Here is a 14,323-nt window from a genome sequence, read left to right as displayed (position 1 = left end):
TCCTAAAATCACACTGGTTTGAACCGCTTAACAAGGTTGAATTTAAATTTCTTACCTGGAAGGTGGTAATGTTGTTGGCCTTAGCATCAGCAAGGCGAGTGTCAGAATTGGCGGCTCTATCACACAAGAGCCCCTACTTGATTTTTCATGTGGATTGAGCTGAATTGAGGACACGTCCGCAATTTTTGTCTAAAGTGGTTTAGTCATTCCATATGAATCAACCTATCGTGGTGCCTGTGGCTACTGGTGACCTGGAGGATTCCAGATCCCTGGACGTAGTCAGGGCCTTAAAAATTTATGTAGCCAGGACGGCTAAAATTAGGAAAACAGAGGCTCTGTTTGTCCTGTATGCGGCCAATAAGATTGGCGCTCCTGCTTCAAAGCAGACTATTGCTCGCTGGATCTGTAATACGATTCAGCAGGCTCACTCTACGGCTGGATTGCCGGTACCAAATTCGGTTAAGGCCCATTCCACTAGGAAGGTGGGCTCTTCTTGGGCGGCTGCCCGAGGCGTCTCGGCTTTACAACTTTGCCGAGCGGCGACGTGGTCGGGGTCAAACACTTTTGCTAAATTCTACAAGTTTGATACCCTGGCTGATGAGGACCTAGCATTTGCTCAGTCGGTGCCGCAGAGTCATCTGCACTCTCCCGCCCGATTTGATGCTTTGGTATAAACCCCATGGTCCTTACGGAGTCCCCAGCATCCTCTAGGGCGTAAGAGAACATAAGATTTTAAACCTACCGGTAAATCTATTTATCCTAGTCCGTAGAGGATGCTGGGCGCCCGTCCCAGTGCGGAAACTCTGCAAGACTTGTATATAGTTGTTGCTTACATAAGGGTTATGTCACAGTTGACATCGGTCTTGGACCGTTACTGTCGTTTGTTCATACTGTTAACTGGTTATGTATGTTCCAGGTTACATGGTATGATTGGTGTGGGCTGGTATGCATCTTACCCTTGGATTGCTAAATCCTGCCTTGTATTGTCCATCTCCTCTGGGCACAGTTCTCTAACTGAGGTCTGGAGGAGGGGCATAGAGGGAGGAGCCAGTGCACACCCATAGTCAAAGTTCTTTTTAGGTGCCTTATCTCCTGCGGAGCCCGTCTATACCCCATGGTCCTTGCGGAGTTTCCAGCATCCTCTACGGACTAGGAGAAATAGATTTACCGGTAGGTTTAAAATCTTATTTTAAGAGGGAAGCCCAGGAACAAAACATTCTGCCACTCCTGGAGAGGGTCATGTTGGGAGGTATGCTTCATTACTGCCAGATACGTTTTGAAAGATCCACGGGTAGTTCTAATGATTTTACTTGTGACTCCGTAAGGAGACCTGGAAAATATGCACTGTATTTGAGAAGCATACTGTATTTGAGAAGCATACCTCCCAACATGATCCTCTCCAAGAGGGACGGAATGCTGTTTCAGGTGTTTCAGCACAGGTGATTGCTATCTTAAATTAAGAGAGAATCCCAAGAGCAGAGCATTCTATCCCTCCTGGAGAGGGTCATGTTGGGAGGTATGATACTCGGGGGCTAAATTTACTAAGATGGGAGTTCCATTTAAGATGGGATGTTGCCCATAGCAACCAATCAGATTCCAGGTATTATCTTCTAGAAGGTGCTAGATAATTGAGAAGTAGAATCTGATTGGTTATTATGGGCAACATCCCATCTAAATAGATCTCCCATCTTAGTAAATTTAGCCCTCAGAGTCTGCATCTAGCATAAGGCTCCTGCAGGTTTTGATGGTGCGTTATATTGTGGTGTCTAAAGACACACCTAGAGTTATTTGAGCATCGAAAGACTGTCTCTGTCCTTACTCATAGGAACGCATGGCAATGCACCATGGAATGGCTTTGTAGTGGCTTTAGCATAATATCGCAGACACAACTGTGGCCACTGCTTCTGACTCAGAATCAGGCCCATAAAATATTTATATACAGTAAATTTCTAGTATTATACTTTGGTATACAAAATAATTTGTATTTTGACAAATTGTTACATTTACATATTGATGAAAACGTACAAATTTGTGTTAAAATAAATGTAATATACTACTGACTTTCTTCTTTCTGTCTTGTTTTATAGGCAGACAAGTGTACTCCTAAACTTATGGAAGGTGATCAAATTGTGCTGATCAATGGTCGTGATATCTCGGAGCATACTCATGATCAAGTGGTTATGTTTATTAAAGCCAGCAGAGAGTCCCATACAGGAGAACTTGCCTTACTGGTTAGGCGGAAAGGTAACTCCTTGTTTTGAAAATAGCACTTCTCATTAGGTTAATGCCATCTAGATCCTTACTGAATATTATACCAATGTTATTTTATGCTATACGGTTATGAGACTCTGGAAATGTTTATAGGTCAAGCTGTGTACAATTCAACAAAAATGTTATTTCCATAATTGAAAATATCAGTGACATTCATAATACTTAGGGTGGGTAGACACTGATAGATATATCTGCAGATCAATTGATCTGCAGCTATATCTATCTATGGACGGATCGGGCAGTGTGCTGTGCATACACACTGCTCAATCCGTCGGGGACTGACATCATGAACTGGGCGGGTGTGTACACATGCCCGCCCAGTTCAGCTGTCACTCACCGCCAGCTGCCGCAGCATGTGTACGGGCAGTCAGCTGATCGCCCATACACACACAGCGATGTGCCAATATATCTGTAGATATATTGGCCGTCGGCTGTGCTGCAGGGCCGACGCGATATGTCTGTGAACGACGGAGTTCACAGACATATCGCTTGTACACACTGGCCGACGGACCCACAATATATCAGTCGTTCAATAGAACGGCTGATATAGCGGCTAGTGTGTACGGGCCATTACGTATGCCTTTTTCACAGACTCAGAGTCTTGCTCACTGGCAGATAGCTCCTCTGAGTCGGACTGTGGTTATCTGCTGGTGCTGGCTGTCAGCTTCTACGGCGGCTGCAGAGCCTGCTACCGGGCTGGATGACAAGAGAGGCTGGGCACTGGGGTGGAGGTGAGACTGAAGAGGATGATCACGAGTAGTATGAAGTAATGTAACAGACTCTGCAACTTAATTTCAGACTGCTCGGATCTGCCTTGCAGAGAAATTTGAGATGTCTACAGCGCACTCCCATGCTGAGATGGTCGTGATCCACAGTTTAAGAACCCCTGCGATAAACAGTAACAAACATAAATAATAGTTTTATTTCTGCAGCAGGGTACACTGTGTTCCACAGGGAAAACATTGGGGTGTAGAGTAGGATCTTGGATCTAGAGGCACCATCAGGCAAAGCTTTGACTATCCCAGGATGCATTTGGGCCTCCTCTATAACCCCTCCTCCAGGCACTGAGAGCTCTGTTTCGAGTGGTACCTGCAGGCAGCAGGTCACCTAACATGGGGGCTGCACTGGGCAGCCCTGAAAAAGCTAAGAAGGCTTCAAGCGCCGCAGCACTGTTATGTCAGCGCTGAGACTTTACAGACACTTGAGTAATCTACATGTCTTATTACAGACAGCGTTACTTAAGAAAGTGTATACCTATTTCAGAATATATTGTAGGAGTAATCTGATATATACCTCTGGTCTAGGACCGCACTGTGTTTTTATATATATATATATATATATATATACACTAGTCCAGTGCAGTTTTATTGTGTAATAATAATCTCTGAATTGCCTGTGACTGTGTCTGCCTGTTCCTGCTGTATAGTTTCACTCGCATGTGTATCCCATCTAAAGTAGTTACAACTATATTCTATATCTGAAGTTACTAGGTGCGTCATGGTCCTCTAATATAGTGTACACAGTACTTATCCCTATACAGATATTTTACTGTGTTACAGTCACATACACCGGGATTTAGTTCACAAGTTTGTGTATTCTGACACTGTTTGTGTACTTTGTCCGCAAATTATGAACCCTGTCTGGCTTCATTGTACTAATAGCCTGATTGTTGCTTTATTACAGTGTCTAACAATAAGGGCAGTAAAACTCTGGAAGCTCCTGTAAGATGCAAAGCATGCTTCAGAGCTTTACCTGAGGGGAAAGTATTGTGTGATGTCTGTGTTCTAAATGTCATACACCTCCCAGTCACCCTGCAGCTCCTGTCACTACAATGGTGCCACCCTGGGCTATGTTCACTAACTTCCTGGGGACTCTGGTGGACCGTTTAGCCTCCCCTATGGGACCTCCGGTGCCACTGCAACCACAAGTTGTCCCCATAGTAAATCCGCCTTGGGCGGAAAATTTGTCTACCCAGCTGCAACAGTTAAATCAGTCTTTGGTTAGACAAAAATCTACCTCAGGTCACTCTCGTGTCTCTGGGCCCTCTAAGCGGGCTGCTTCCTCCTCACAATCCACTAACCTCGCTGATGGTTCATCTGATGAGAAGGGGGAGTATATGGTCCTGTCAGACTCTGAATCATGTGTTTCTGATGAGGATTCTGCCTTCTAGGTTGATGTCCCTGCCCTGGTGGATACTATTAAGCAGATCCTATAAATCACTGAGGATGAGGATTCCACTACAGTGGCCAAGAAAACTGATACGTTTAAACAACAGAAGGGGGTTAAAACGGTATTACCCCATTCTGATCATCTTGTGGACATCAGGAAGGAACCCTGCAGAGTTATGTAGTAAGTGGGAGATCCCACCGCTGGTGGATTCTCATGTCACCTGTCTCGTGGTGTCATCTACTCTGCCTGTCACTACTGTCACCTCCTTGAAGGAATCAACAGATAATCGTGTAGGGGAGGCCTGAAATCTATATATTCCCTTGCAGGGGCTATTCATAGGCCCACCATAGCTGCCTCTTGGGTCGCAAAGGGTATTGAGGCGTGGGTTTGGGCGTTAGAGGATAAGCTGCCCGAGAATATATCTGACAAGGCCAGACAATACCTGTCTCACATATGCACCACCACCTATTACATCCAAAAGGCATCATCTGAGGCGGGGTAATGGCAGCCAAAGAGTCATCCACATATATCCTGGCTCGCCGTATACTGTGATTAAGGTCATGGAAAGTGGATTTGGACTCCAAGAAGACATTGGAGGTACTTCCCTTCCCCGGGGACATTTTATTTGGAGAGGACCTGAATAAAATAGTGTCTGAATTAGCAGCTGCTAAGACTGCTTTTCTTCCCCCTACCAATCCTTCTACACAGAAGCCAAAGACTACCACTTTTTGTTTCTTTCAACCTCAAGGGAAAGCTAAGGGCCAGTCTTTACCCCAGACAATCTTGTGCTCCCAAGACCACCAAGCCCAAGACAAAACAGTCCTGAGCAGCCCGATGGCCTGCCTCAAAACAATACAAGCCTGCTGCATGACGGGGTGGGCCTTCCCCTGGTGGAGCCCAGGTTTTGAGGCTGACTTCTACAGTTTTCCCTGGTTAAAGACCACTTCAGATGCTTGGGTACTGGAAGTTATCTTTCATGGGTACGCGGTCTCCTTCAAGAGACGTCCCCCTCACCAGTTCTGCACTATGGTACTCCCTTCGGATTGAAGGCGTAGGCTCTACAAACGGTAGTAGGTTCCCTCTTGAACACAGGAGTGGTTGTGCCGGTACCTCAGTCCCAGCGTGGCAGAGGCTATTATTCGACCCTGTTTCTTGTGCAAAACCCAATGGGTCTTTTTGGCCTACACTCAACCTCAAATCACTGAACAAATTTGTAAGGGTAGCCAATTTTCATATGGAAACATTGCGCTCTAATGTGCTGGCGATGGAACCTGGAGATTATATGGTTTCCCTGGATATACAGGATGCTTATCTGCATATTCCTTTTGCCATATCACATCAGCAGTTCCTGCTGTTTGCTATTGGCGACAGTCACTACCAGTTCCAGGCTCTGCCATTCAGACTGGCCACGGCTCCTCGGATCTTCACCAAGGTTATGGCCGTGATGACGGCGCATCTACATCGCCAGGGAGTCAGAATATTGCCGTACTTGGACGACCTGCTGATACTGGCGAGTTCCCGCAATGTCCTCCCCAGTCATCTACAATTGACGGTGAGTTGCTCACAAGCCCATAGATGGCTGATCAATTGAAAGACATCCTCGCTGATCTCAGCTCAGAGCATGGTGCACCTAGGGGCGCTTCTGGACACACACAGTCAGAGACTGTTCCTGTCTCCAGACAAGGTCCTGAAAATTCAGGACAGAATAAGACACTTCATCCGTCACTCCAGAATGTCAATTCAAGTACTTGGCCTGATAGTGTCGGCGTTCGACACGGTGGAGTACGCTTAATTTCATTTTATTGTCAAATGGGAGAACTTGCCTCATTGGATCAGATCCAAAATGATCTTGTTGACTCCGAAGTTTTGTTTGTCGCTAACCTGGAGGCTCCAGGACCAGCAACTGAGCAGGGGCCTTACCCTCTGAATCCACGACTGGGTCCTCCTGATGACGGATGCCAGTCTGAGGGGATGGGGAGCGGTGTTGGAATAACACTCTTTTCAAGGTCAGTGGACCAAGGAAGAGTCCCTCCTCCTGATAAACATCCTAGAGCTGAGGGCGTTGTTCAGTGCATTATCACTTACCCTGCCTCTGGTACGGAACAGACCGGTTCAGGTACGGTCATACAACTCCATGACTGTAGCATACATAAACTATCAAGGCGGCACTCGAAGCCCCATGACTATGAAGGAAGTGTCAAGAATCCTTTGTTGGTCAGAACGCCATCTGCCAAGTATATCGGCAGTGTTCATTCCGAGTGTCCTGAACTGGGAAGCGGATTACCTCAGTCACTAGGACGTACACACCGGAGAGTGGAGTATTCATCTTGAAGTCTTTCAACTCCTAGTGGATAGGTGGGGTCTTCTGAATGTTGACCTCATGGCGTCTCGACACAATCACAAGGTTCCTGTCTTTGGATTAAGGACAAGGGATCCTCAAGCAGCGTTTGTGGATGCACTTCCAATCCCATTGAACTTTCAGCTACCTTACGTGTTCCCTCTAGTGTCACTCCTGCCCAGAGTTCTACGTAAGTTTAAACAGGAAGGAGGAATGCTGCTGCTAGTCGTCCCAGCATGGCCCAGAAGGCATTGGTTCTCAGACCTGCAGGGTCCATCAACTGGGTAACCCCTTCTACTACCTCAACAACCAGTCCTCCTCATACAGGGCTCTTGTGTCTACCCAGACCTGGCCAGACTGGCTTTGACAGTGTGGCTTTTGAAGCATCACTCCTAAAAGCCAAAGGATTTTCAGAGGTGGTTATTCAAACGATGTTGAAAGCCCGCAAACAGACCTCTGCCTGGATTTATGACAGGGTTTGAAATGATTACTTCACCTGGTGTGCTGAGAAGAATTGCGATGTCCTAAGATTCAGAACTTCCAGAATACTGGCTTTTCTGCAAAGAGGCCTGGACTTAGGTCTTCGTTTGGCCTCCCTCAAGGTTCATATATCTGCCTTGTCGGTTTGGTTTCAGAGAAAAATTGCCTCTATACCTGATGTCCAGATGTTCATTCAGGGTGTTATTCGGATTCAGCCTCCCTATGTACCTCCTGTGGCTCCATGGGATTTGTCTGTTGTGCTGAATGCTCTGCAACAGTCTCCATTTGAACCTCTTGAAATGGTGGACCTTAAATGGCTCCCAGCCAAGATCTTGTTCTTGCTGGCCATTGCCCCAGCAAGACGGTTGTTGGACTTACGCGCTTTGTCCTGTCATCCACCCTTTCTCATATTCCACCAGGACCGGGCGGTTCTACGAACCCGTCCCGGTTATTTGACTAAGGTGGTGTCATCTTTTCACCTTAACCAAGAGATTGTGGTTCCGGGCTTTGTCTTTTCAGATTTGTATCCCAAAGAATGTTCTTTGGAAGTGGTTAGGGCTCTCCATATCTGTGATGAGAGGACTGCCTCTATAAGGTGGTCAGATTCCCTTTTTGCTTTGTTTGGTTTTCACAAACGTGGCTGGCAGGCGAATAAGCAAACCGTGGCCAGATGGATTAGAAAGGTGATTGCACAAGCCTATGCACAGGCTGGACTCCCAGCTCCTGCTGCAGTTAAAGCCCATTCTAATCGGTCTGTCTGACCTTCTTGGGCGGCCCGCCGTGGCGCGTCCCCAGAACAGTTGTGAAATGCGGCTACATGGCCCTTAATGTACACGTTCATACGGTTCTATGCCTTTGATATTTACGCCTCCCAGGTGCTTCCTTTGGACCCTAGGTTCTTTTACCTGCTAAGGCGCATCCCCTCCCTTGAGGAACTGCTTTAGGACATCCCCGATGTTTTCCCTGTGGAACACAGTGTACCCCGCTTCAGAAAAGGAGAGTTATTGTAGACTTACCATGGTTAACTCTTTTTCTGCGAGGTACACAGGGTTCCACAGGGCGCCTACCCTGACACACCTAGCTTCTTTGGGTTGTATGGCATTAGCCGCTTGTACCGTCTCCTGTCGTGAGATTGTGGTTCTATGTGACTAACATCTGCCTTCTCTTTTACCTGCTCCTGCATTGGGCTGGTTAACGAAACTGAGGTCTCAGTGCCCGGAGGCGGTGTTATAGAGGAGGCCCCAATGCATCCTGGAACTGTCAAAGCTTTGCCTGATGGTGCCTCTGGATCCACGATCCTGCTCTACACCCCATTGTTTTCCCTGTGGAACCCAGTGTACCTCGCAGAAAGAGAGTTAACCATGGTAAGTCTACCAAAACTCTCCTTTTTTCCTAACAGAAAAGGGAAAAGTGAATGTAGAAGCGAGCATTATAAGTGGTAACACCAGGATCAGAGATAAAAAGCAGACTAGACTGTATTTATCAAAAGATTCTAACTCGATTCAAGTCCATACTGTCTTAATGGGAATGTCCACATAGTGTAGTGCACTTATGGAATATGAACCCACCCCTTACATATTAACTTGTCATATTACATACATTATTACATACAGTATTTGAAAGGTCAGTTGTAACAGTTATAACATATTTTAGGAACGTTATTTTGCTTTACTGTTTATGAATTGTTTCCTTTTTTTTATTTTTGACATGTAGTCCCATCTGGACTTTCAACATACTTACTAAAATAGTAATAAGAAAATACTTCTATTATAAAAATATATACTATAAAATACTTCTATTTTGCATTCCAGCTTATCACGAAGAAAAATAACAATAATTAAATATTTCTTAATAATTTCCTCATCAACTTTTGCAAACCACAGTTCAGTAATACCATATAATAATAGTATATATATTTATTATATTTTTTTTTTATTGAAGCCCGAATTGCATGCTCCATTCACACAGTGCAGTGGAAAAGCTGTGTAATTAATGAAAATTGTTCTAGGTGTATGCCAAAGGGCTTTACTTTGTAATGCGTCAGAAGTTGTTATTATTTTAATTTACAGAATTTAGACGAAAAAACCTTAGGAGAAAAAGCAGACTATTCCGTGGGAGCCCCACTCGAGCGCAGAAAAATCCAAAAGCGCTTTGAGCTATGTAGTCAATCGTAAGCCAGTCCCCACTTGTGATTGCTTGCTGTTAGAGTGAGTCTAGGGGACTAACTACTAGAATTACAAATCATTTCAGACTAATTAAATCATTATTTATTATTTATAAGACTGAAGAAAAACCCAAACTGCTTCATTCAGATCAGTGGTGCATTTATTTCAGCAACCTGCTCATTTCAGTTGGGTTTCTACATGTAAAGCACAATCCCATTGAATGAATAGACTGTCGAAATGGGAAGCGGTTAACATACCGCCACATGGGATCTCGGCTATCACAATGCTGATGCCAGAATTCCACGCAACGGTACAATGCCGGCCCCGGAATACCGGCAAGGTAGGTGATTCTCCCTCTATGGGTGTCCACGTCACCCATAGAGGAAGAACATAACCTGTGGCGAGTGCAGTGAGCTTGCAAGGGGCGTGCTAGCGCTCGCCCTCTGCCGGTATAGTGGTGGCCAGGAGGTATACTAACGGCCAGCATCCTGGCCATTGGTAATTCATACTAACCTCTACAGGACATGCTTTGAATACACTGAAATAGAGCAAGCCACTTCCAGAATTCTGTGCCATAACAGAAAAATGTACATGCACAAGTATGAATGTAATGATTATGTACAAACAGAATAGAAGGGGTTTTATTTTGACAAGCTGTTCACATGCTGTGCACTTGCATTAAAAAGCAAGCACTAGTGAGAAGGGTAAGGCTGCAGGGTGGGGGGGGGGGCGGGGGGGGGGAGTGTTTGCAGGCATGAGGTTAAGGTTAGCCTGCAGGAAGGGTCGGTTAGGGTTAAAATGCTCACCTGGATCTGTTAGGATACCGACCACCGGGATTCTAATACCATGCTTAATTAACGCATATTGTTTCACAGAAGCCTAGTACATGTGCTGATATTGTCTATTCCTTTAACTGCCTTACTGAAGATAACATGAAGTACATATTTTTATTCAGTTGTAAAGCCTTTTGGTGACATAAAAATAGAAGATGAGGCTGAATTCCAACATTTTCCACCAATAATTCTTCCAACGGAATATTGTGACACACTGCAAGGGTCAATGGAACAGCTTACTAAGGGCCTTGAAACCGGAGTTGTCCTTATTCAGTTTGAGGTAATAGTTTATTTGTAAATCTGGATACTTTTCTATTTCTTTCTCCTTCGCTTTCTTGTTTTAGATTTATACAGTGTTACCAAGTGTTCATAAACAGTAGTACTGAAATATACAGTTCACTGGCAGAATGGTCAGAAAGGATCAGAGTTGTAGACTGTGAGTAGGAGCTCATGGGAGACGAGGATAGTGCAGGGTAAGAACCACAAGGGTTGTAGGGCACAACTCACAAGAGCTTACAGCCTAGGGCAGTGGTAGCCAACCCTGCTCCTCAAGAGCTACCAACAGTTCACGTTTTCCAGCTCTCCTGCCAGGTGCACATGTGCAGTTATTACTAACTGTCACATTTTAAAAGATCCACAGGTGGACTCTGTGAGGAGACCTGGAAAACTTGCACTGTTGGTAGCTCTCGAGGACCAGGGTTGGCTACCCCTGGTGTAGGGGATTGGGTATAAACTGGGATGTGACAGGGAACAGATGTGGAGGGAGGACAGATGGCTTTAGTGAGGACTGGAGGTTGGCCTTTACAGGTCTTTTTTTTTGGGCATATTCCCAGGCTAGTAGACAGTCTGATGGAGTGAGTTTTAGAGGATGGGAGGAGCCTGGAAAAAATCTTGGATGCAAGAGTGAGAGGAGACAATCCACAAAGCAAGACAGCAATAAGGTGAAGAGAGGAGAGTATGGCTTGAGATGTGTTTGGAGATAAACAGATGTGTCATCATACATCATTGTTACAATTGCGCCAAACAGCATCTCTCAGCGCACCAGATGCTGTGAGACTCTGCTAGTGTCTGGCATCTTTTTTGCTTCATTTCACACAATGCAACTAGAACACACCAGGAGACACTGCTGATTAATTTGATATGTGAAACTTTTATATCTGTGTGTGACTGAGTCTCTGAATCTGTATACAAAGAGTCACACACAATATACAAGTGCACATATCAAATTAATCAGCAGAGTCTCCTGGTGCATCCTAGACTTTATGCATTTTCGGCAAAAAAAGACGTCCGACTAGCAGAGTTGCACAGGACCTGGTGGCTCACTCACACCAGGCATCTCACGCTGTGTGGCGTATTAAGGCTAGATGTATGAAGACACTTCTGTAGGAGAGTGAGGAGATTAAACTGGATTTTGTAGGGCAAGGGGAGCAAATGAAGGAGAGGTCAAATCAGAGTGATGAGAAAAGAAGTTGAGCTGAACAGAATTGAGGATAGATTAGTATAGATTTAAGAAGAAGAGGTAGGAGAGAGGAAGACTAGAGATTAGGATGTTGCATTATTACAGACCGAAGATGGTAAGGGCATGAATAAGAAATTTGGTAGCTTCCAGAGTGAGGACGGGTCTAATGTTTAATGCATATATTGTAGATTGACAATATGTATCTACTAGTTAAAAGTAAAGCTTTTTACTATATGAAATTGTAGCTGAGAAAATTTTATTTGCGTGCAGTGTAAAACAAAATGAGTTAAATACCATCCTAAACAATAGTTTTAGTTACATAAAAATTATCTTGCAGCAAGCATGGTGAATATGTCCTTTCTGAGGCAGCTTTAAATTGCTATAGCTCCTGAAAATAGAATTCTGGGACAAGTCACAGCAGTGGCGGAACTAGCGGCGATGCAGCCGTTGCATTGAACTGTGGTCCGCTACTAGAAGGGGCACACAGACGCTGGCTTTATATTGAGTCACACTGACTTATCGCACCAACCTGCAAGAATGAGGATGCAGGAGGAAAGGACCCACATTAGCAAAGTAGAAGCTACAGGGATGGTGATGCAAGACAGCAGCTGATGACACTTGAAGTCGGTGCTACTGCAGCTGCCTCAGTCTTTGCTGGCCACTGCGTGCACTGCTTGGTGGTAGGAAGGAGGAGGGACAAGACTGTTGCTGTGTGTGAGGAGGCAGAGGCATGAGTAGCTGCACTGAGGAACCTTGTGCTGCACTGGAGACAGCATACACCAAGCGTATGTTCTGATTATAAAAAAATGTATATGATGGAGGAGGTGGATGGGTGGGGGGGTCTGGCAGACACAGACACTTACACTCTCTCTCTCTTGGTTTCATTATTATTTATCTAAATACACAAGCACACACATGTTCATGTATATATGTATATATGTATGTGTATACAACTGTGTGCATATACAGTATACTTATGTGTATAGAGAAAGATAGATGGATGTGTGTGTATATGTATGTATATATATATATATATGTGTGTGTGTGTTTATACAGTATATATATATATATATATATATATGTAGATATTTGGAAACCGGATCAGTTGTGCTACACCCACATTCGGGGAAGAAGATAGCGATCAAGCATGTGCTCACTTGTACATCTAAATTCGTAATTTACATCATTAAGTTCCCATGTGGCCTTGCTTATATTGGCAAGACTACCTGTATGTTTAGGGAAAGGGCAGCGCAGCACAGGTCAGCCATCAGACAGGCCTTGGAAGGCAAAGAAATTGACTAGCCTGTAGCTAGGCATTTCAAGGAGGCAAGGCATACAATGGCAGCCCTACGGTACAAATTGATTGACCACGTCCCATCGATGACAAGAGGAGGAGATCGCAACAGAAAGCTGTTGCAGCTAGAGGCACGATGGATTTTTGAATTCAACACTGTGGCACCTTTTGGCCTCAACGAGAACTTGTCTCTCCTTTGTTTTCTTTGAGTGGGCCTGGACTGCTCCGTCTTGGACATGTTCTGTTTGATTGTGATCTTTGGGCATCTCTGTCTACGCTTTGCATGCAGTTATGAGGGGTTTATGGGATCTATTACCTCATATACTATACATTTTCTTCTGCGAGTGGGGGGTTATCATCATGGCAGGCAGGGGTAACCATCCCCTTTGATTATTGGAGGGATGGGAATTAATTAGTGTCTGTTGGGTCCATATACATGCCTGGGCCGTGATGACAATACCCTCACAGGGAGCAGGTAGTTCCCACATATTTGGTCTCTAATTAGGTGGCTGGAGGTGGAGGGAACACTTGGTATTGGGGATGTACTCCTGGAGCCACATGGGCCGCGTGTTTGTGGTTGCGCAGGCACAGTGTGGCGGGTAAGGGAGTGTGGCATGTGTTCACAGTGGTGTCTTTTTCTATTAGTCATCTTTGCTTGGTGCTCCTCGATTTCGTAGCCAGCGCGTATTTGTGGGGCCGGCCGGCCCGGATGTCTAGGTATTCATGTTTACCTTTGTTGCCGTGGAGATAGTCCTGCCCACGGTTCCTATGGTTACCGTTAGTATGGAGACGTGCGTATGACGTCATTGCGCTGGTGCCGGAAACGCGGGAGCAGCAGGAGGGATTTCTCTGGAGGTATAAAGGTATGTAATTTGTATATGAATTGTATCCTGACGAAAGGCGCAAATAAAGGCGTCTGAAACGTTGATCACTTAAGTTTGTGTAGCTGTGAATTTTCGTACAAATCCTTGGAGTGCCGCCCACCAATTCGTGTTATATATATATATATATATATATATATATATATATATAGCTCCAATGGCAGCACTCAAGGATGGAACTAATCACAGTACAAGAGGGCTTTTGCAGATAATGTTTCAGCGCCTATGAGCGCTTTTATCAAGCCATAAATGCAGGAAACACAATGTGCAACTTTAAATACCCGCCACCACAGCCAGTGGTATAGACCACACCTCCATATCCGGTCACAGACTGTGTTAGTGGTAACTATAACCAACATATGTATACATATATACAATAGCGCTACATAAAGACAACTAGAAAAACATACAATTAAAAACACAATAAAGATAC

At 44.9% G+C, this 14,323-nt stretch overlaps 1 protein-coding gene across 3 annotated transcripts in view; it reads left to right on the top strand.

Annotated features, from left to right (window-relative positions):
• PTPN3 (protein tyrosine phosphatase non-receptor type 3) overlaps positions 1-14,323 on the top strand; it is a 1,027,556-nt gene that overhangs the window by 680,271 nt on the left and 332,962 nt on the right. For all 3 annotated transcript variants that reach the window (XM_063922728.1, XM_063922729.1, XM_063922727.1), the window contains 2 exons: positions 2,088-2,244; positions 10,379-10,536. In XM_063922728.1, the coding sequence (XP_063778798.1) occupies positions 2,088-2,244; positions 10,379-10,536 (315 nt within the window). The remainder of the gene's footprint in view (positions 1-2,087; positions 2,245-10,378; positions 10,537-14,323) is intronic.

This window comes from Pseudophryne corroboree, chromosome 5 (genome assembly GCF_028390025.1).
Source record: "Pseudophryne corroboree isolate aPseCor3 chromosome 5, aPseCor3.hap2, whole genome shotgun sequence".
In the NCBI taxonomy this organism is placed as follows: domain Eukaryota; kingdom Metazoa; phylum Chordata; class Amphibia; order Anura; family Myobatrachidae; genus Pseudophryne; species Pseudophryne corroboree.
This window is presented reverse-complemented; position numbering and strand designations above follow the sequence as displayed.